The following is a 25,287-nucleotide window of genomic DNA, read 5'->3' as shown; positions in this document are numbered from 1 at the left end:
CTGTAAGTATCACCTTTATTCACTAAAACAAAGGGAAATGATATACAACGAAAATAAATATGTTACTTGTTTTGGGGGTTTACAGGACTATACCGAGGACTAAATACAGAAAGGCGTATACTATAAAAATAAAATTTACATATTAATGATTGCCGAAAAGAAAATTGAAATAGTAGATCAACCACATGCACCCTACAACTGAAATGGAGAGCTAGCCTATATTTTGCAAGAATGAATTGAAGAAGAAATATAGAGGAAGGAAAAGTGTGACAGAAGAGAAAGTAGAAACAGAAAGGAGAAGAAGAAGAATTAGGAGGATGAGGAGAAAAGAAGAAGAGGAAGAAAAAAAAGAAGAAGCAGAAGAAGAGGAAGAAGATGATGAAGAAGAAGCAGTAGGAGAAGAAGAAGAGGAGGAGGAAGAAGAAGATGACGATGAAGAAGTAGGAGGATGAGGAGAAGAAGGAAGAGGAGAAAGATAAAACATTATAGTTTACTTCTTTACAATAATCACCAACCTAGCTATACCTTCAAAAAATTAGATAAGCTGACAGGTTTAATAGCATAGAGTATTCTATAAAGAAGAGACCAGAAGAGAAGGGGAAAGATGGAGAGAGGGAGAAAACGTAGATGAGAGACAGATAGAGAGGGGAGGGGGGATAATGGAAAGGTGAGTGAAAAGATAGAGAGTAGAACCCTTCCCATACATGTCATGATTACTCAGTCTAAGAGAGTCATATCTGTTCATAATTGCAGCTCTCAAGATCCCACAAGAGCTAGTATGCTCATGGTATGAAGTGTCCTTATATTATTTACATGACAGAAATCTTCTTGATCTGTCGTTTTCTTTGGTAATAACACCTCAACTACCAACTTCAAAACGAATCAACTGTGTTTCACAATTGGTTGCCCTAATGTCCTCATTCAGTTGTGCATGTCATTCTAAAATTGAGCTAGGTTCTTGTATTTCGATTGCTCCTGATGTAGGGGGCATGACTGCATGAGCTCATATCCGTGACGCCTTTTCCCATATTTTCCCCCCATATAAACTTTCTTCCTCTTTTTGTTGTTGTTGCATGCTCTCTTAGCAACCAGGTAAATAGATCAACATAAAGAAAACGAAGGTACTGCTTGTGGAGATTAAGTCTTGTCTCATGATGATAGGTTTACTCAGGAGAGTGAGAAACATTTTTTTTCTTAAGTATATCCAGTGGGACATTCTTTCCTCTGTCATTCTTATCGAATTGGAGTATGCACGGTTCCAATTTTTTTATTTACGGGGCATTTTTGCAAGTTTTTGAATTTGCACAAAGAGACTGTATCAAACTTACCCTGGCTTTAGAACATGGGGGGGGGGGGGGGTTAAGAGAAGATGCAAAGATCAAAGAAATTGTTTGGGGTGTTTCTGACAAATCATGAAAAATAGGCATCTTGGGACGTTTCGAGAACACTCCCCCCCCCCTCACTTGTTGATAACCTACAGGAATGAATTAGTTTCCTTTTGGATTGGCAAATTAAATTACTCATAAACACATAATGAAATGATTATTCTTCACATAAGCTAGATCACAGAGTCTGGCAGCCTTATTGACTGTACTTTATTAATATAAATTTCATAACAAGTGAGCTCTTTACTAAAAGGGTGATTCATGAAACCTTAAAAAAACAAGAGATCATTTTAGTTGATGAAACACAAGTATATTATCTAGGCTCATATCTCAATGTTATCAATAGGGAGTCTATCAATACATCATTAAAATTGTAATGGCTCCCAGAGTACAGGATGTATTCAATCGTATTATTGCAAGTTTGCACACACAATGAAAATGGCCTGATATTGATAGCCTCTCAATCGATGGAATGGCAGCCTTTCATCAGGAAACACATATATCATTATAACATCAAACATAAAGATGACATACATACAATGTTGTTACTTGTTAGTATTGATTCTCAATTGAGGTGGTTGATTTATGGGAATATGTTATTCCAATAAGAAATACATGTATGTATATTAATTCCAATTCTGCATATTATATAAAGCACAAGAGCAAAACTCAAATAGGAATATGTAGTTCATCATTAGATGGTAATAACACTGTGGAAACACAGAAGGATACAGAAGAAATTACATATAAAGTTCTATATAACTCATACATCCTTCATTCTTAAATTCTTATGAAAAGCAACGATATAATTGAAAGCAAAAAACATGTGTTTGGCCTTTGATTCATGTTTGAAGTTCAAAGACTGACAAACTGCAGGCTATTGATGATTGTCATTGATAGTAATCACACTGGAAATATTGTATTTGCAACAAGAATAATCAAAGGTCACATGATATTGCTGACATCACTCCAATTCCATCAACTTCAAAATGGTAGAAAAATGAGGGAATTATTGACAATCAACAAAAATATACATTTAGAATCCAATGTTACTGAAGAGATATGGATAATATATGCATGAAATACTTGGTGCAAGTTATTATTACTATAAATTCATATAAGTTTATTCTCTTCTTTGATAAAAGAGCAAAGAAATACAGATGATTACTGCTAAAGCAATACATTGGAATGGCTAGGCTGACCAATTTTGCATTGACAAATTCAAACAAATATACTACAATCACATGAAATCTTGTTACAGTTTCACAATATTTTGGAAGAAAGATCACATAATACATGGATGGTTGTCTGTCTAAAAGAAAGAATACAAAATGAATACTTGAAGGAAAAACAAATTATGAAATAATAAATGGAATCTAACCATAGATAACATGTATCAAATGAATATCATCCATCTCAATAGGTAATTGAAAGAACTCAAAGAAGATATTGCCATTTGGTCTACACCCACTTGGTCTACTAGTCTCATGCTTCATGGTCCAATACTGGTTTGTCCAAGACCAGTTTGTTTACTAAGAATTTTCCATTTAGCCCTTTTAACCACTATTCTGTTTTACATGTATTTCCATTTAGACGATACACATTCTAATATCCACTTGTTCCAAGACCACTTAGGCAGTATGATTAAATTAGATTTGATTCAAATTTTCATTAGACAAGGTAAAAATTATATAGAGTAAACAAAGTGGATAATAGACAATATTGACTTTAGACTAAATGGCTGTTAAACCAAGTAATGATTGGACCAAACAGTAATTAGACTAAAGTATTAGTAGATCAGGTTGGTTTAGCCATGATGGGTGTCAATATGAGAATTAGAACATCTGCTAGTAGAACAAGTAGATACAAACCTCAAAATTGAGCATCATTTATAAGCAATACACCAAATGAAACAATGATTTAAAGTAAAGATCACCATATTGAAAACAATCCAGCTCTACATGTATGGAAATAAAATCATTACTTAAATTGCTCATTGTTTGCTACAGAGAATACACACAAAAATACAAAACATATAAAGTACTCTGGTCACTGATTTGAATCTGCACGATTACATTTTGATTTATTATTTCCTCTTTAAAAAACAGACAAGATAACGAAAGTAAATCTCATTACAATAAACAATACATCACATCATATCTCATTTAAAGACTACCAACAATTTTCTCACTAATCTTCATTTATCACACATATTAAAAGGAAAAAAATTCTACATGTGAGAATATTCATTTATCACAGTTGACAAACAGTAAAGAACTATAGGCTACTTTCCCCAGTTTCCCTATTTCTATTTATATGTAAATTTTCATTGGTTTTATAATTATAGGTCGTACAAAAATAAGCGGAAATGGAAAAAGCATCCATGAAACTTGAATATATGTTGTAGCCGCTACAAACAAAATAACTGCCAAACTGAAAAGCTACAGTAAATAAAAAAAAAATCTTTGACTTTAAAGTGTATTTAATTCCATGAAAGCACTAAAAAGCATTATAATCAAACTAACTTGAATTCTTTCTTGAAATTTAACTATATTCATCATTTAAAAAGGCTGACATAGGATGGAGAAAAAGATCTATATGAAAGTACTTATAGTACTTCAAATAAACAAGACTCTTTCCAAATAATGAACATACCATGCTCAAAAGGAGTTTATATCTTATTTCAAAAAAAGATTTATAAAGTTAATTCTCATGTGCCATCTTAATGTCTGATGGACTAGAATGGTGGAAGCTTGTTAGCCCATGGCATGATATGATCAGCTTTGATGCAAGTTCCAATAGAATTATCACAAGAGTAGCCACTTGGACAGCAGTGTATTAGATCCGCACAGCAAATGGCCTGGTGGGAAAAAACAGATGTAAATGATTATAGATCAGTGGTCAAACTTCAATTATAAACTAGAGAGGAAATCATGATTTTTTTTACTTGATATTTAGCTTTGATAAAGACAACTGTGATAATTGATTAGATTACCAGTTTAGAACATAATCTTAATCAGTCAAAAGGTTTGTAATAGTATACCAAAATCTTCTGTTTGTTTGCTTAAAATAAATTTTAAACACACGCAAACAACTAAAATAATTTGGATTAACCCTAAAAGGACCGGGGGGGGGGGGGCATAATTGTCCCCACAACGCTTCACGTGATAGTTCCGAAATGCCAAAAAAAAAAAAAAATCATGACTTTTTATTCGAAATCTCACGCAACTTTTGAGACCAAATACGCGACATACAGGTAAAGCATCGCGATGCCACATGACTTTTGTTTTACGAGACAATGTCATGCCGAAAATGGCTCATTTTAATACTTTTTGTACAAAGTCTATGGGGGATGACATTCATAAAATGGTGATTATTATTTGTTCTAATTGGTCTGCTTATTAATTTAGGGTTTAATTTAGTTGTTAAATGGTCTGTAATAGTTTCCATAAAAAAAAGATTAAAAAAAGTTTATGGGGGATGACATTCATAAAATGGTGATTATTATTTGTTCTAATTGGTCTGCTTATTAATTTAGGGTTTATTTTAGTTGTTAAATGGTCTGTAATAGTTTCCATAAAAAAAAGATTAAAAAAAGATTTAAAAAAATAAACGAGAAATTCTAAAAATAAAGAAATACATAAGGAAACAATTAGTTTTTGCAATTTTTCTTTGTGGAAACCTTTAAATTAGATTACAAAGATGACATCTGGAAAAAAAAAAGAAGAAAATTTGAAGTGAAATTGGGTGTTAAATATGTAAATAATTTTCATGAATAAATTTGCATATTTTTTTCATAATAAATAACAAATAATTATTTTCAGAATTTTTTTTTTATACTAGCTTGTAGTTTATGTGGTAAGGAATGTGCGTGCCAAATTTAGACTCAAACGTCCGAACGGCGGCCGAGATCAGTAGGGGGCCATGATGCCCCCCCGTCCTAAATACATCTCAAATACCCCAGTCCTTTTAGGGTTAACATACAAAAAATGATCCAATATTTATTTCAGCGGGAAAGGACTTTGAATGCAGTTTAATGACAAATAACTGAATGAAGATGAATGAGCATTATATTGGCCAAATGAGAAGCCTCAGATATATGATCTAGTTGGGCAATATACTGTACACCATCATATCTCTATCAAAGATCATTCATATTTATCCAGATTTCAAGCATTAATAACACTTATTCATGTAAATTGAAAAGAGGTCTAATAATTAATGGACACTTCATCACATAGAGCTAAATTCATGTATGTTCCTAAAGTCAGCATTAAGGAGCCCAACGTTTCAATTAATGAGACCACTGTTATAAAAGTGTGCAGTCACTAATGGAAAAAAAAAAAAAAAAAACACAAGCTAAATCAAATAAATAAAGCATGAAAACTGCATGTAGCACTGTTTTAAACCACAAATTCAAAACTAACTTTGTGCAGATGGGCCTGAAAGATTTTTCAAAGAGTTTTGAATAGGCACTTCACAACATTATCTTCTACTTGTATGCCTTATAAAAAGAGATCTATCCAGTGCATAACTAAATCTAGTTAAACTACAGTCAACCACAAACACCAGTGCTGGTTGCTCTGTTGACTATCATCAACATTCCACGTAAAAAAAAAAATACTGTCTATTCAATAGTACTGACCACAAACAAGCCCTTATCCAATGTTGTTCCTTCCTAATACATACAAATTTGTTTTACTGATATAATTTGTTACGTTAGATGTTTTTTAATAGTAAAGCACCATGATTGGCTGCTACACCATATTTGAAAAGAATCCAGCAGCACTAGATGTCATAAGTCAGAAGAATAACTTACCGCTTGATAAGGACAGCATCCATATATGTTTCCTGGTGTCTGACAGCAGGTAGATCCACTAGGACAAGAAGACTTCTCATCAGGACACATTATATTATCACCAGACTTCTCATGGGATATCACTTCATCTGGCTGGAACAATAGATGCTTATCATCTTTAACATGTGGATCCTCAATGATTAGTAGACCAGTAGACTTGGTAAGAAAGGGGAGGTGCTTTGAACCCTTCTGGCAAGAGTGTGTACCGCAGCTATAACCCGATGGGCAACAGTGGATATGGTCCTCACAGCAAACAGCCTACATGTACATTGATTACAAGGTTGATTTGATATTAGGGTCATTCCATGCCAATTCACCCAATGAATGTGCAATTTTGCACCCGACCCTCTCAGAATTCGTTGTAATTTGGTACACATAAAATTTACCATGGCCCACGCTCAAAACAAAAAAAAATAGTCCAATCGGTCCGTCGGTTCTCGTGCTACGGCCCACCCTTTTCTCATTGTTTTGACAAAAATGGGCGTGACCTTCAACTTTCAATGGCCATTGCGCCGTAACGTGTTGACCAATTTTCACGAAACTGGTACCATTCATAAGAAAATTCAGAGAGGAATCCAAAACATGCGTCAAATATTGTATTGGAGCGATTTATAAGGTCATGACCTTTACTTTGACCTTGAGTTTGACCCCCGGACAAATAATTTTTTTACTTGATTTTCGTGTATGTTAATCATTAGTATGATATTAACAAAATATATTAAAACCAATGATGATATTTTATATCTTCACATTTTAAAACTGTTCCAAAGATTCCAATTATCTGATCTGAAATTTCACTCTAGTCCCACATACTGATATTCATGTTAGTAAAGTGTTTACCAGTCCCCTGATATATGATTTCTTCCCATTTTAAGTTATAGTATGCAAACAGATGAAAAGAAATTAAGCTTATGAGTTGATAAATGAAACATTAAAAAATCTACGCTCATGAATAGGTATCTATTTATGCATTTTGATATTGGGCAATATATAATAACTCATTATTAGAAAACTGCTGGGAACTGCAATATCCTGCTTTCTAGTCAGCTATACTCCCCCAAAGTGGATACATCCTTCAGATCCTTGAAGCATCATACATTCTTGATGATGATGATGTTAGAGATGGATGATCGATTGGAGAGATAATATTGTTTCTAACTATCCAGCAGGTACATTTATCCATCTTTACACTGCACAGAAGAGTAGTCAGTAGGCCACTTTTTTCACATGACACATCCAGTTTTCCTAATTGCTTTCTGAATAGCAACGTTTAAGTAATCGGCAAAATGCAGTATCTACATTTTGCACAAGATAAGATATTATTATTAAGCATTAACATTTTTATAAGTCGCTCCATACTATTTTATTTCTCAATTATTCCTTTATCATCAAACTGTAGAATACCTATTTCAGGCCAAACATGCAAATGTTGTCTTTATGTTTTGAGATAAGTTTGTGTAAATGTAGATTTTAAGCAAATACTCAGTTTCCCATGGAAAAATGCAGTACCCACAGACGAAGAACATGTAAATTAAACTCATTTTTATCAGGGTGCCCTCTGTGTGTCTAAGGTATTATTTTCCCCTTTAAATACACAATGACAAATTATTTCATGGTTAATGAAGCAAGTGATAATAAAACTGAATGGAATTTTGGTCCATCTGTAGATACATGTACTGCATCTTTCCATGGAGAAACCGAGCATTCGCATCGACTTTCCAAGAGTAGGCCTATCTACGGTACATTTCTTCAATATCTAAAAAAAAAAAAATTGCTTTTGGGAGCCTTAAATAGGCATATACTCAACAATTTGATGATTAAAGAATACTAAGAAATAAAATAGTATTGAGCAGCTTTGGAAAACACAAAATGCCTAATATCTCAACTTATGCAAAATGTAGATACTGTCCTTTTTTCAATGGGGAGGCAGTGAAAAAGGATACCTGCTGGGTAGCGAGATACAATATTATCTGTCCAATTAATCATCCATCTCTAGCATCATCATTATAACGAATGTATCCAATGCTGATGCTTCAAGGATCTCAAGGATGTTTTCACTTTGGGGAGTACAGCTGACTAGAAAGCAGGATATTGCAGTTCCCAGCAGATTTTGAGTTATTATATATTGCCTACATATATCAATATCAAAATAGGTACCTACATGTATCCATAAGCATAAATGTTTAATGTTTCATTTATCAACTGATAAGCTTAATTTCTTTTCATCTGTTTGCATACTGTAACTTAAGATTGGAAGAAATCATATATCATGGGACTAGTAAACACTTTACTAACATGAATATCAGTATGTGGGACTGGAGTGAAATTTCAGATCAGATAATTGGTATCTTTGGAAGAGTTTAAAAATGTGAAGAAATAAAATATCATCATTGGTTTTAATATATTTTGTTAATATCGTACTAATGATTAACATACACGAAAATCAAGTAAAAAAATTATTTGTCCGGGGGTCAAACTCAAGGTCAAAGTAAAGGTCAAAGGTCATGACCTTATAAATCGCTCCAATACATTATTTGATACATGTTTTGAATTCCTCTCTGAATTTCCTTTTGAATGGTACCAGTTTCGTGAAAATTGGTCAACACGTTACGACGCAATGGCCATTGAAAGTTGAAGGTCACGCCCATTTTTGTCAAAACAATGAGAAAAGGGCAGGCCGTAGCACGAGAACCGACGGACCGATTGGACTAATTTTTTTTGTTTTGTGCGTGGGCCATAATGAATTTTATGTGTACCAATTTACAACAAAATCTGAGAGGGTCGGGTGCAACCACTGGGTGAATCCAGATGGAATGACCCATTAGTAGTATGAAAAGGTAAAAGTATATCGGTGATTAGTCTGGAATAGGACATCGTCAATTTAAAATCTCCATACATTTTAAGAGTATCAATTATTTCAAGCTTTGTTTTTCATTACTTGCTCATCTTTCTTCAATATTCTACTATATACAGGTTAAATGCTTCTAGTATTTTACTGAGTATACATTCAATAGGGGGAGGGGTTCAATAATAAGTCATTCCACAGAGAGCATGACCTCTGAAACAATGCTGTAAAACCATGAAAATTGCTTAATCTTTAAAAGGTCTTACAACAAAATTTCGGAGATCTCTGAGGTCTTCCACGATTTTTGATGGATCATTCAGTGGTCTTCATGGTCTTCGTGAGTCCCAAAACTTTTTGAAATTGTTCAAAATAGTCTTTCAGGTAAATGGTCTTTTGGTGATCATTCAGCAGTCTTTCAGCGGTATTTCAATGAACTTTCAAAGTTCTTATTAGTCTTTCCATGATCCTTTGACATTCTCTCAAGATTTTAGAAGAGATCACTGTAAGACTCGTGAGAGATCATTGAAAGACCAGGGAGAGTCTATGGAAAGAATTCTGAAAGATCACTTGTTGCATAAAACGTCTCTGAAAGACCATTGAAAGATAACTACAGCACTTGTCTGTAAGACAATAAGTATCAATCAGTCTTTCACAGTTCTTGGAGGAGTCTTTCTGAGCCATTCCACAGAGATGACGAATTTCAGCAATCTTGCAGATTGTAAGACCTTGTCAATATTTGGTCTTTCAATGATCCTTCAAAGGTCTCCCCTCTGTGGAATGGGAGCCTTTCTGGATATCATTGATTGTAATATTTTATTTTTCAAAGAAAGGGAGGGGGGGTTGTCAGTATAATTGTCAATGATACAATGATGGGACAAAGACTATGGCCCTTGTTGTTTCAACTTCATTTATGATATGTCATTCTTGGTTACGTTTTTCTAAATACATTTCAACATGCATGTGGTAAACAAATTTCTATGTAGAAACCACATAAATCATCTTGTATATTGTATCAAACTTCTACAATCACCAAATTATGATATTTACTACAAATATTTTTGTTTAAAATAAACTTCATTATCAAACTTACATTAGATACAGGGCAGCAGCCCCATTTTCCTGCATCTCCAAGAGAACAACAAGTGTTTGATGAAGGACATGATGTCTTTCCATCTGGACAAATAATATCACTTGAAGAGGATAAAACAGTCTGGAATATATCAAACAAAAAGACAAAAGGAAAAGCTGCTCATCTATATCACATATTTATTGGACCGATACGTCTTTGTTCTAACAACTTCAACAGAGACAGCGGGATCGACATCCCCAATTTCTGGATGCGAACCATCCGACAGCACAATACCCCCTTACCTGGCAGTGCACGCCGACCCGACCGAGCGAGGGACCGCTCAGCTAGTCAACCCCCACCCACGGGAAACTAGCAAGCCCGCCAATTTTGTCTTATTTGCATATTGCCGAGTATTTGCATATACCTCCGGCTTATTTGCATATATGCCCGACCAATCACATAACGGATCAGTGCCCACCTATTGTTCCCGCGTTCGTGCGTACGGTCCTGGGGATTGGTATAAATTGACTACCGTATCAGATAATTTTAGTCACTTGATAAAGAGTTGCAGCGGCACTCGAAAGCTCGTGAACTTGTAAGCTAGTGAACACTTTTTGCGAGAGTGATCACGAATTTCCTAGAAAGCTAGTGAACACTTTTTGCGAGAGTGATCACGAATTTCCTTGTTGACCATAGTAGATTGCGAGACAAATGAATACCCTCTCGCGATAAATATTTAGTCGGGAATTTGCAATTCAAATAATGAAACATTTAAACATTTACCAGTATTCGAAGTCACTAATTAGTTCTCATATGAACACAGTTCCTTAGTATAATGTATAATTGTATTCATGGAAAGGACCCAGTCCGAATGTGCAATGAAGTGGAAATGGTCTTTGAAAGACACTCTCATAGACTTGCCAATACGTTGAATGTCGTTTTACCAAAGCCCACTCTCGAATGTTTTAAGAATTGTTTTAAATATGCTGGTGGCTTGGTTTGGAATAGCCTTCCATCTGATATTCAGAATGCAAATTCTCTCCAAGTTTTTAAGTGTATGCATGAATGCCATTATTTCAAATTTGTCGTTTAATGACATAACATGTATTGTTCTATAACTGACCGACCTCTTTTTATTCTTTCTCCCTCCTCTCTCTCTCTCACTCTCCATCTCTCTCTTTCTCTTTCCTTTTTTTACCTCTCAACTTTCTTCTATCTTTTCTCTTATGAACTTTTTGAACTTTTATATTGTGAGCCATTATAGTCGTTACCCCTATTAAATGATTTTGTGCATTGTATATATATTTTTTTGTCAGGACCATGATGTAAAACAGCCTCAGCTGATGTTTTATCTTTTTCCTGAATAAATGTTACAATAAAAAAACAAATAAATAATAAAATGAAATAAATAAAAAATTAAGTATTCAGATAAAAACGGGAGGTGATGAATATAACGATTATGAAGAATAAGATTTTCTTTCTGCAGTGATACACTATTATTAAATGGATGTCGATATCAAGTCTTGAAGTTAGTCAGTATATCTGTATATGTGGATGCCTGTCTCTAATTATCAGTTTTAGGGATGTAAAACTGAAGGTAGAGTGATCTAGACATGTTGTTTGGCCTACATTTAACTATGTATTAAGATTCTCTTTCAAGGGGTGTGACAATTGTAGACTGGGATTGATGGGCATAAACTCTTGTTACTTGAAGTTATAGCCGACATCACTGAGGGTTGGTCTTAAATGGTCAGTGACTAGGAATTGATGGTAATGGGGGATTTGGTACTCTTAGATGACATAGGGGGAGGTGATAAACAAGTGAAGATGCACTGTAAACGACTGAAAGGATAAGAGGAAATTATTTGCATACTACATACCAATGCAAACTAAAATTTTAACTTTTTCCTCTCTTCTCGTTTCTGTACATAGGATCCTCTGTCTCTTTCTTTCTCTTTGTTTTAAGAAACACTAATCTGGGGTGGTATTCTGAAGGCTCATCTTGACTTTTCTTGAAAGTTTTCTTATAACTCAGCAAGATAACAGCTTGTTAATACTATCTCAAACCCTAACCCCTTAAAATTGCCTCATCTCTGAAAAGACGTCCCTTGTTTCATCTGTCATGCCCTATGTTTTATCATCAAATAATCATTGAAGTTTTTATATGCTTAGGTCAACCAACAGAAGCATCTCTACTGTAAAAAAAAAGTAGTGCATTATTGACGTGAGGTGAAATTTCCATTGCGCCCATGACACTTATTAATGCTTCCGTGCTTATTAGCTATCAAACATGTCGGCTGTTCTCCAAGGAATATTTTCTATGAAAAGATTCATCATCTAAAATGAGATCCGTCTCTTTAATTTCTTTGTAATGTCTCCTTTTGTAAAACAAGATGTTGTTAGAATAAGCAAGAAATTGAGACAAGCATGTACATATATGGTGACATCGCAATGACACATGCCCAAAGTGGTCTGTTTTTGTGATTTTAAAGTCAAAATGAGGATGACGTTTTGCTTTAGAAACACAGGTGGGATTAAAATCTGTTGTTCTCTAAAAGATAAGTCAGGGAAATAAACATTGGGATTCATCTACAACTATCTTTATGAAAAACGATCACAAAATGTTGAAAGGAAGATTTAGAATAAACATACCTGAGGTTTTTTTATGGTAGAATTTGCATTCAACTTTGAAGTCCATTCCACAATGTTGTCACCCCTTGAGCATGTGCCAGATGAGATATCACAAGTGTATCCTGAAGGACAACAGTGCTGACCATCACTACAACAGACTGCATTAGGAAGTGGACAACAACCATACTGTCCTGAAGAGAGTTTGCAACATGTATTACCATCAGGACATTCCGATTGGCCATCTGGACAAACTACACTTTCCACATTTATTGGAGTAGCAGAAGATTTTTCGTACCAAGAGACAATTGAGTTGCCTCGTGAACAGGTACCTGCTGAAACATCACAAGTGTATCCTGAAGGACAACAGTGCTGGCCATCACTACAACAGACTGCATTAGGAAGTGGACAACAACCATACTGTCCAGAAGAGAGTTTGCAACATGTATTACCATCAGGACATTCCGATTGGCCATCTGGACAAACTACACTTTCCACATTTATTGGAGTAGCAGAAGATTTTTTGTACCAAGAGACAATTGAGTTGCCTCGTGAACAGGTACCTGCTGAAACATCACAAGTGTATCCTGAAGGACAACAGTGCTCACCATCACTGCAACAGACTGCATTAGGAAGTGGACAACAACCATACTGTCCTGAAGAGAGTTTGCAACATGTATTACCATCAGGACATTCCGATTGGCCATCTGGACAAACTACACTTTCCACATTTATTGGAGTAGCAGAAGATTTTTCGTACCAAGAGACAATTGAGTTGCCTCGTGAACAGGTACCTGCTGAAACATCACAAGTGTATCCTGAAGGACAACAGTGCTGACCATCACTACAACAGACTGCATTAGGAAGTGGACAACAACCATACTGTCCTGAAGAGAGTTTGCAACATGTATTACCATCAGGACATTCCGATTGGCCATCTGGACAAACAACACTTTCCACATTTATTGGAGTAGCAGAAGATTTTTCGTACCAAGAGACAATTGAGTTGCCTCGTGAACAGGTACCTGCTGAAACATCACAAGTGTATCCTGAAGGACAACAGTGCTGACCATCACTACAACAGACTGCATTAGGAAGTGGACAACAACCATACTGTCCTGAAGAGAGTTTGCAACATGTATTACCATCAGGACATTCAGATTGGCCATCTGGGCAAACTACACTTTCTACTTTTACTGGAGTAGCAGCAGATTTTTCGTACCAAGAGACAATTGAGTTGCCTCGTGAACAGGTACCTGCTGAAACATCACAAGTGTATCCTGAAGGACAACAGTGCTGACCATCACTACAACAGACTGCATTAGGAAGTGGACAACAACCATACTGTCCTGAAGAGAGTTTGCAACATGTATTACCATCAGGACATTCCGATCGGCCATCTGGACAAACAACACTTTCCACATTTATTGGAGTAGCAGAAGATTTTTCGTACCAAGAGACAATTGAGTTGCCTCGTGAACAGGTACCTGCTGAAACATCACAAGTGTATCCTGAAGGACAACAGTGCTGACCATCACTACAACAGACTGCATTAGGAAGTGGACAACAACCATACTGTCCTGAAGAGAGTTTGCAACATGTATTACCATCAGGACATTCAGATTGGCCATCTGGGCAAACTACACTTTCTACTTTTACTGGAGTAGCAGCAGATTTTTCGTACCAAGAGACGATTGAGTTGCCTCGTGAACAGGTACCTGCTGAAACATCACAAGTGTATCCTGAAGGACAACAGTGCTGGCCATCACTACAACAGACTGCATTAGGAAGTGGACAACAACCATACTGTCCAGAAGAGAGTTTGCAACATGTATTACCATCAGGACATTCCGATTGGCCATCAGGACAAACAACACTTTCCACATTTATTGGAGTAGCAGAAGATTTTTCGTACCAAGAGACAATTGAGTTGCCTCGTGAACAGGTACCTGCTGAAACATCACAAGTGTATCCTGAAGGACAACAGTGCTGACCATCACTACAACAGACTGCATTAGGAAGTGGACAACAACCATACTGTCCAGAAGAGAGTTTGCAACATGTATTACCATCAGGACATTCAGATTGGCCATCTGGGCAAACTACACTTTCTACTTTTACTGGAGTAGCAGGAGATTTTTCATACCAAGAGACAATTGAGTTGCCTCGTGAACAGGTACCTGCTGAAACATCACAAGTGTATCCTGAAGGACAACAGTGCTCACCATCACTGCAACAGACTGCATTAGGAAGTGGACAACAACCATACTGTCCTGAAGAGAGTTTGCAACATGTATTACCATCAGGACATTCCGATTGGCCATCTGGACAAACTACACTTTCCACATTTATTGGAGTAGCAGAAGATTTTTCGTACCAAGAGACAATTGAGTTGCCTCGTGAACAGGTACCTGCTGAAACATCACAAGTGTATCCTGAAGGACAACAGTGCTGGCCATCACTACAACAGACTGCATTAGGAAGTGGACAACAACCATACTGTCCTGAAGAGAGTTTGCAACATGTATTACCATCAGGACATTCAGATTGGCCATCTGGACAAACTACACTTTCTACTTTTACTGGAGTAGCAGGAGATTTTTCGTACCAAGAGACGATTGAGTTGCCTCGTGAACAGGTACCTGCTGAAACATCACAAGTGTATCCTGAAGGACAACAGTGCTCACCATCACTGCAACAGACTGCATTAGGAAGTGGACAACAACCATACTGTCCTGAAGAGAGTTTGCAACATGTATTACCATCAGGACATTCCGATTGGCCATCTGGACAAACTACACTTTCCACATTTATTGGAGTAGCAGAAGATTTTTCGTACCAAGAGACAATTGAGTTGCCTCGTGAACAGGTACCTGCTGAAACATCACAAGTGTATCCTGAAGGACAACAGTGCTGGCCATCACTACAACAGACTGCATTAGGAAGTGGACAACAACCATACTGTCCAGAAGAGAGTTTGCAACATGTATTACCATCAGGACATTCCGATTGGCCATCTGGACAAACTACACTTTCCACATTTATTGGAGTAGCAGAAGATTTTTCGTACCAAGAGACAATTGAGTTGCCTCGTGAACAGGTACCTGCTGAAACATCACAAGTGTATCCTGAAGGACAACAGTGCTGGCCATCACTGCAACAGACTGCATTAGGAAGTGGACAACAACCATACTGTCCTGAAGAGAGTTTGCAACATGTATTACCATCAGGACATTCCGATTGGCCATCTGGACAAACTACACTTTCCACATTTATTGGAGTAGCAGAAGATTTTTCGTACCAAGAGACAATTGAGTTGCCTCGTGAACAGGTACCTGCTGAAACATCACAAGTGTATCCTGAAGGACAACAGTGCTCACCATCACTGCAACAGACTGCATTAGGAAGTGGACAACAACCATACTGTCCTGAAGAGAGTTTGCAACATGTATTACCATCAGGACATTCCGATTGGCCATCTGGACAAACTACACTTTCCACATTTATTGGAGTAGCAGAAGATTTTTCGTACCAAGAGACAATTGAGTTGCCTCGTGAACAGGTACCTGCTGAAACATCACAAGTGTATCCTGAAGGACAACAGTGCTCACCATCACTGCAACAGACTGCATTAGGAAGTGGACAACAACCATACTGTCCAGAAGAGAGTTTACAACATGTATTACCATCAGGACATTCCGATTGGCCATCTGGACAAACTACACTTTCTATTTTTACTGGGGTAGCAGGAGATTTTTCGTACCAAGAGACGATTGAGTTGCCTCGTGAACAGGTACCTGCTGAAACATCACAAGTGTATCCTGAAGGACAACAGTGCTGACCATCACTACAACAGACTGCATTAGGAAGTGGACAACAACCATACTGTCCAGAAGAGAGTTTGCAACATGTATTACCATCAGGACATTCCGATCGGCCATCTGGACAAACTACACTTTCTACTTTTACTGGAGTAGCAGAAGATTTTTCGTACCAAGAGACAATTGAGTTGCCTCGTGAACAGGTACCTGCTGAAACATCACAAGTGTATCCTGACGGACAACAGTGCTCACCATCACTGCAACAGACTGCATTAGGAAGCGGACAACAACCATACTGTCCTGAAGAGAGTTTGCAACATGTATTACCATCAGGACATTCAGATCGGCCATCTGGACAAACTACACTTTCTACTTTAACTGGAGTAGCAGAAGATTTTTCGTACCAAGAGACAATTGAGTTGCCTCGTGAACAGGTACCTGCTGAAACATCACAAGTGTATCCTGAAGGACAACAGTGCTGACCATCACTACAACAGACTGCATTAGGAAGTGGACAACAACCATACTGTCCTGAAGAGAGTTTGCAACATGTATTACCATCAGGACATTCCGATCGGCCATCTGGACAAACTACACTTTCTACTTTTACTGGAGTAGCAGGAGATTTTTCGTACCAAGAGACGATTGAGTTGCCTCGTGAACAGGTACCTGCTGAAACATCACAAGTGTATCCTGAAGGACAACAGTGCTGGCCATCACTACAACAGACTGCATTAGGAAGTGGACAACAACCATACTGTCCTGAAGAGAGTTTGCAACATGTATTACCATCAGGACATTCAGATTGGCCATCTGGACAAACTACACTTTCCACATTTATTGGAGTAGCAGAAGATTTTTCGTACCAAGAGACAATTGAGTTGCCTCGTGAACAGGTACCTGCTGAAACATCACAAGTGTATCCTGAAGGACAACAGTGCTCACCATCACTGCAACAGACTGCATTAGGAAGTGGACAACAACCATACTGTCCAGAAGAGAGTTTGCAACATGTATTACCATCGGGACATTCTGATTGGCCATCTGGACAAATTACAATAGACGCCATTATTGTCAAATCAGCATCCAACACCTCATCTCCTTTCATGCAGGTGTTGCTGGTGATATCACATTGATATCCTAAAGGACAACAGTGAAGACCATCAGAGCAGCACACTGCATTAGGGTATGTACAACATCTTGACTCGTCATTGAGACTGCTGCAGCATGTTGCTGAAGTAGGACATGTTTTTCCATCTTTACAGTTATTCCGGTTGGTAAGCATCTCCGCCTGTGAGAAGAAGCAAAATAGGCATAGATTACACTATAAAGTTAACCTGTCTAAAACTTTCCTAATGGTTAAAAAGTGTGAAGTTTTGAATCACCAATCAAGTTTTCCAATCTTATCTTTTTATATTTAGAATCCTTCTTGGTCTCTTGCTAATGACCATACTTCTCAAATAAAGGCCATTTGATATCAAACCTTTACTTATAAAATTCAAATAGTGATTGAAATCAGATTATTTCCACAAAAAAAAAATCAGGTAAAAATGCATTTATATTTTTTCCTTGTTGGGAGACTTGTAGACCACCCAGGTTTGATTGCAATTGGACCAGCAGTTGGCAAGTTATTCATCATAAGAGTCTGTGAAAGTCTTTTGTGATCAATTTTACAATCTATAATGGCCATTCCCAATGTGATATTATAATATGTGTAAATTAAACATTAAATCCAACTGAATTGGATTGGATGGAGATTTTACATAAAATCTGTTATTAAATTTGTTGAAAATAGTATTAAGAATGTATTCTATACAAACTCAGAAAGCATTTCTGTAATCAATTTACCAAAGGGTTCTGCACAGCTGATTCTTTCAGTGGTCCTCCTAATGTCAGAGACACAAGGGACATGATGAGTAAAATAACCAGCTTCATATCTGTTTGAAAAAAAAAATATGAAAATGAGTTTAAGCAATAGGCCTATATCCGATGATGTGAAACCAAATCATTTTTTTTTTAATTCCAAAAAAAAATGTACATGTATATTCACATGGAGATTAGCCAATTCAAAAGTACTTTTTTTCAGATTCATTATTCTCACTGTATTTCAATTTAATTCTTTATACTGTGCAATATTACTAATTATTAATACCAAATATTTAAGCAGAATTTACTTCACAATTCATTAGCCTCAATGCTAAATATAAAAGTTAATCTGTACATATTATAATACAAGAAACATTAAGAGATCTCGCAACGAAATTTAACACAAATTTTAATTTCAGCCCAGTTAACACTGTAGTGAATTATATTGGTGACATAAATTGAGGATATAGAATTGAAATCGATGAAGAAATGACATAGCGGCATTTTTTGTGATCTATGAATAAATTTCATATAAAATACGGTAAGCATGAATAATTTTCTAGTCAAAATTTCTTAACTCTGTGTAGAACCTTGGTGAACCTCATGTAGCTCTCAGATGGAACAAAAATAATCAAAATCAATCAACAAATAAATACGTATTTTTTGTGAGTTTTGAAAATATATGAATAAATTAGCATATTTAATAAGTTTCAAAATTCGGTGTTGAAATTTTGTATCACTACCTCGAGCTATCATATAAAGCAAACAAAATTGAAATCGATCAACAAATGAAGAAGAAAAAACATGTTTTGTGACTTATGAATAAATTTTGCATATAGTATAAATTAGTATAAATAATTTTCTAGACAAAATTTCAAAATTTTGTGTACAGGGTTGGTGAACCTCATGCATCTCTACCAGATGGAAGAAAAAAAATCAAAATCGGTCAACAAATAAAGAAGAAGAGGCATTTTCTTTGAATTTTTAAAATACGCATAAATTCGCATATTTAATGAGTTTCAAAATTCTGTGTAGAAGTTTTGAATCCCCCACCTAATGCTATCATTTAAAGCAAACAGAATTGGAATCAGACATGAAATGACAAAGAAGAAGCATTTTGAAATTCAGTCAACAAATAAAGAAGAGGCATTTTCTGAGATTTATGAATTTCGCATAAATTACCATTAAAAATTTTCTACTCCAAATTTTAAAAATTCTGTGTAGAAGTTTAGTGAACCTCATGAAGCTATACCAGATGGAAGAAAAAAAAAATCAAAATCGGTCAACAAATAAAGAAGAAGCATTTTATGTGAATTTTTAAAAATATGCAAAAATTAATTTTGCATAAATTAGCATAATAATTGTTCTAGTCAAAATGTCAAAATTCTGTGTAGAAATTTGGTTAACCTCATGAAGCTCTACCAGGTGGAAGCGAATTTTGAAAAATGCGCATAAATTAGCATATTTCATGAGTTTCAAAATTCTGTGTAGAAGTTTTGAATACCCCACCTAGTGCTATCATATAAAGCAAACAGAATTGAAATCAGACTTGAAATGGTGAAGAAAAAGCATTTTGAAATTATGGACGGACGAGAGACGACAGACGCCACGCCACGGCATAAGCTCATCTGGCCCTTCGGGCCGGATGAGCTAAAAATCGGACCCTAAACTTGTAGTGTTGGTGCAAAGTGTATATCCTTTATAAAGCATTTTAGTCTTTTCATATCCTTGTAAATTGGACCGTATACATGTAGCTTTCCTAGCGAAATATATATATAGGCCTACTGTATAAGCTGTTATTTTCGCGGGATGTTGAATTCGCGATTGAAAGATGTAACAAACACTGCATTCGAGAAGCAACAACAGTGCAAAACTTGCAAAAATATGCTCTTCAAAGCCCCCATGATGACGTGTCTTTTGTACATAAATATGTCCCTGCAAAAAACAGATATAAAGTGTGAAAAAGTGGTTTAAATTTCACTTTTTTGTACCTCTAGATCTGAAAAGTCATGTCAAAGTTTGATCTGTAAAAGCAATCTTTGGAAGTTGTGTTTTGTTAGATTCATTTTTTAAAAAGTTGGTTCAACTGCAAAAATGTAGAATTTTGTAAACAGAATCTATACACCTCTAAAACCTTTGGTAATGTGACTTAGGAATATTAATGAGTATATTAGCTGCCAATGTACTTGTGTATAGATTTAAACAGTTTTCAATAAAATCAAATTATTTCATGGAAAATAGATTGTAATATTATAGTGAGTGAATTTGGGGGACATGTGTCAATATTTTCGAGCATTAAATTCATTTTTAATTTTTTTTTTGTGTTTTTTGACACACTTATTACGTTAAGTACATATTGTGCCAAATCCTGAAAAAGATACCCTTTTTACACGTTTCTTTGACATGCATGATATCCACTCGTGAATGAAAGTACCCCACCCCCACCCTGCATTATTGAGTGGGGAAGCTGGATATTGACAAGCTTAAGACGTATTCATATAGTAGCAGATACTTACCTAGTTACCTACATGTAGACTGTTAATCTCAATCTTAGTGAGGTTCTGCTCAGAGGTATAAATACTTCTGGCTTCAATGACCACCTCTCTCAATATCTTGGGTGGAATCTAAACTGTTCGGAGAAAGTAAAATGAAAAATACAAAATAAATGTGAATGACTTCTGTTTACAGAATTGACTGGTATTTGTCACTCGTCCCACCCAGACCAAAAGCGCAAGCCTCTGTGCGATTGATTGTTCTGCTGAACTGTTATTGACATACATGTTTACTTCTAAAAATTTATACTAAACGTCTATATTGTTTTACCAATCCAAATTGATTATTGAAATGCAACTGCTTAGAAACTGAAAACCCCAACAGCTACAGGTAATTTTATTTTTTGGGGTGACTAAGACTATTAATGGTGCATTGTTTGACATACATACGTACTACAAAAGGTGCCAGCTGCCCAAAGACACCAACGCTGTTTGATATGTATGCGCTTTCTACAGCCCCAGCTGCCCATTGACACAACACACGCAGATCTATGCCATGTTCCGAATATTCAAACTCCGACTTCTCAGCTCGCATACGCTTTTGCTGCTGTTCAAAGATCTTGGCAGGTTGGCTTCGCCTCCTTTTGCTCTGTGAAGTGACGTCATCTGATGTTTGGGCCAACGCCAATGTAGCCCAAATCAGCATAGCGTATGTATACAATGTGTGAAATTCATGTCAAGTTAAATAATTAGGTGCTCAGACTTGGGGGCCCCTTCATATTAATGTATTGTAGGCTCCTAATGTTATTTCAAGCCCTTTTTTTAACAAATAGACCTACATAGCCTCCAGTTTCACCTGCGAAACAGTATGAAGGGGGCCCCATGTCTGCGCACCTAATTATTTAACTTGACATGAATTTCTATTTATATTTTACAAAATTTCAGTTGATAAATGCAATGTTCTTTATATTCTTATGACTAAGTGTGCCAAAAATCTCATAAAATTTGAAAGAAATAGATCTACATCACACCATATCAGGTATGGAAATGAAGGACCTACAGATGATTTTCTTGCAAATAATCTCAGCCAGTCATTTTCAGATTGAAAAATAAAATGGGCCCCCATGTCTGCACATCCATTCACTTTACACACGATTCAGGGATTTGGATTAGGTTTATTTTCCATTTGTCTAATGCCAATTTGTCCAATTGCCACTACTATCATTTGGTCTACCATCAGTTCATCCACTATCCACCCGAGGCCTGTTGCATGAAGGGGTCTTTCATATAAAACCGTAAGAACGTGATATTGCTCAACTGTTCCACAAAACCAAAGGAAGATTGGTCCTTGTATTACGTGTCCTGGTCCGGACAAGCCCCCACTGTTACGATGGGGCTTATTTCTCCTACAGCTCCCACGTAAACCTAGGATCCTGATCTCCATTAAGAAACTCATGAACTCCTAGTAAACAAACCACGCCGTGTCAAATGGTTTTAAAACACTAGTACCGTTTATTATTTACAAATGTACACATGACGTCCGATTCCGACTAACAGGTCCGTTGTTCCAGGCGCGTAGCCAGGGGGGGGGGGCGGTCGCCCCAAAACGTCCCCAAAAAGAAAAAAAGAAGGGAAAAAAGAGAGGAGAAAAGGAAAAGCGAAGGGAGGAAAGGGAAGAAAGGTAGCTTTGTGGGGTTTTTTTTGTATTCTTAATTTTTTTTCTCAAAAGAAAAACTCCTTCACTCTTGCTCTAAATTTATATATATGAATTTTGCTTCCGCGCTGTGCGCAGTTAAATGACAATATTGCAGTTCTCCTTTGTTTCCCTCACCCTTTCTCTAACCCCCCTTTTCCACCTCAGCTATATGTGTTTCTTGCCAGTTCAAGTTCAAATGTAGGGGAGACCGGGGTTAGTTGGAACATTTTTGAAAAAAATGGCTGTAAAATCCAAATAAATTTTATTCGAGAAACAATCAATATATCAGCTTGAAGCATATATCTAAGGGCTTCAAATGTACCCCATAAAATTTTTAACTCTTAAATGGTTACTGAAAAAATCCACCTTGAACAAGACCATCGCAAACGTTCCAACTTACCCCATATACGGGGTAAGTTGGAACATGGTGTGGGGTAAGTTGGAACACTGCATGGTCAATTAAGAATTATACTAAAACTACTTAAAACTGTAATATTACATGGTTTTAGCCTATTTGCTTTATTTTATTCAAGTTCAAATAAATTAAAGTGTGGATTCGTTGAACTTTATGTTTTCTATTATACAGCCACCCACACAAGCAGACTAAGTAGTAGAATTCCGCATATTTGGGTGCGTTTGATTTTACATGCAAAGTGTACTATCAGCAATTTCATGTACTTCTGCATCAAATTTACAAGACCAAAATTAATTGTTAATATTTTTAAATTAATTAGTTATGCAAATAAGCATATGAAATTTGCCCAATTTTTTTGGTATGTTTTTGCCTTTAACTGTATTTATTAAGCTAGTAGAATGCTAATTTTTGGTGAGAGTATAAATTTTCCAATTTTATAACAAATATCCACCAAAAATTGCAAAAAAAATATAATTTCTTATGTATTTTTTATTTTTTTTGCCTTTGTTTTTTCGATGAACTTTGTCGGGACTTTTTTGCAAATTGCGATCATAAATAGCATAAAATAAATCTATTTCAACCAACTTAAGTAAAAAATAATCATACATTTATGACTTTTGGTTGAAAAACACAATTTGCATTGACCTTGTACATGGAATCACGTTTTTGAACAATTTTGGGTCCGAACATGCACGTACAAAATGTTGCATATTTTCGAAACCATGCACGCAGGCATCGCAAATTTGGTTTCAAATGATGCGCAAGACTTGAAAGTAAAAAGTCAGCGAGCGGTGTAGTCAACAAAATTTGCGCAATGGCATAGTGACAAATTTCTTGAGGAGGGGGCTCAAATTGACCCCCCTCCCATTTTGATAAGGGTTAATATTGCATTAGGGGCCTACAATAGGCCTTAAATGCACACTCAGACCTAACTGATAAACAAACAAGCATGGTATACAATATATGTTCAGAAGAGTGTGAAATACTTTATATATTTTTTTCTCATATCCAATGTTTTTATTCATAATTATGTTTGGGGTAAGTTGGAACACGTTCCAACTAGCCCCTTCAATTTTGTTCCAACTAACCCCGGAGGCCCGTTTGACGTTTATAACCTTACAGCACAAAAAAGGGACTTCACCATGGCATATTAATAACCTCATTTTGTAGCTTGGTACAAGTGTCTATTATACCCCCAAACTGGCCAACTTGATCTATAAACTTCTCTGAGATAATCAAACATTTCTGAAAGAGAAAAAAATTACTCAGAAGGTCAAAAAACAAAAATTCCTTTCTAACTTCACCAGGCTTGTTGCACATGTGTTGTCTGTAATATGGTGGATGGCTGTTGATAATGACAACAAATTGCGGGCAGTATTGCAGAAATTTATTTTAAGACGTTAAAGAAAATTACAATGTTTCAACTTACCCCATGTTCCAACCTATACATGATTGCATGGAATCAGAGTAAGGTTAGGCCGAAGTGTATGAAGTTATCTTTTTTTCAAATCGATCGCGCAACTTCAGGTTTGGTCGGCTCCGCGCGGGTAAAATCTTTATATCAATTTCTGCCGTCACCTCCATATAGGCAACTTCTCCCGCTTTTCAGCTCATTACTAAAAAAACATAATTTTGGGGCAAACAGGTTCCTAATTTAAAAAGAGGAAGGCATAAAATTTGTGTCGTATTAAATAAAAAAGTAGAATATTTTTTTATCAAATTCTATTCAACTTCATTTCGTTTCCCTGCACATTCATCTCCTGTCCTATTTTGCGCCCTCAGTTTGAAATTTCAGAGTTTCAGATTGCTCTGCGAGGGGATGAATATCTCCCTCCCGGCATATACCCTTCTTCTCCTCTGTTTTGCGAGTTAAAGATAATGTCGTTAAACTGTCTGTAATCAAATCTGATCTTTCAAAGGGAAGCATTCAATATGACTTAGAGAATACCCTTATCTCAGGACCCTTTTCTTTGCAAAAAATAAATGATAAAACGCTTTCACGCAGGGTAATTATTATTTTAATTTCTTCCATTTTATCCCTTTTTTGTGCGTTCACAATCACTTTTGAAAACAAGGTTCAAAATCACAATATAGTCAACTGAATTGGAGCTGATATAGGTACTAGAGATAAGAGAGATGGCTCCTTTTCATTTCAATTTATGAAACACCCAAAAGCTCTCCCTGCACCCACCCCCTAGAGAGCGCGCTTTGT

At 36.1% G+C, this 25,287-nt stretch overlaps 1 protein-coding gene across 2 annotated transcripts; it reads right to left on the bottom strand.

Moving 5' to 3' along the window:
- Positions 1 to 1,563: 1,563 nt before the first annotated feature.
- Positions 1,564 to 21,107, bottom strand: LOC129256630 (fibrillin-1-like). 2 transcript variants are annotated; one of them, XM_064097798.1, is made up of 7 exons: positions 20,989 to 21,107; positions 18,455 to 18,543; positions 17,276 to 17,897; positions 12,810 to 16,813; positions 10,179 to 10,298; positions 6,205 to 6,501; positions 1,564 to 4,245 (listed from the first exon to the last, which is right to left on the bottom strand). In XM_064097798.1, exons 2-7 carry the CDS (start codon positions 18,539 to 18,541, stop codon positions 4,123 to 4,125), a joined length of 5,253 nt encoding a protein of 1,750 aa, XP_063953868.1. In that variant the 5' UTR covers positions 18,542 to 18,543; positions 20,989 to 21,107; the 3' UTR covers positions 1,564 to 4,122. The 2 variants fall into 2 exon arrangements, with proteins under 2 accessions (XP_063953868.1, XP_054750763.2); XM_054894788.2 differs by having other exon boundaries at positions 12,810 to 17,897.
- Between the last annotated feature and the right edge of the window lie 4,180 nt (positions 21,108 to 25,287).

Source organism: Lytechinus pictus, chromosome 3, assembly GCF_037042905.1.
Source record: "Lytechinus pictus isolate F3 Inbred chromosome 3, Lp3.0, whole genome shotgun sequence".
Lineage (NCBI taxonomy): Eukaryota > Metazoa > Echinodermata > Echinoidea > Temnopleuroida > Toxopneustidae > Lytechinus > Lytechinus pictus.
The sequence above is the reverse complement of the archived record's forward strand: the minus strand, read 5'-3'. Positions and strand labels throughout refer to the sequence as shown.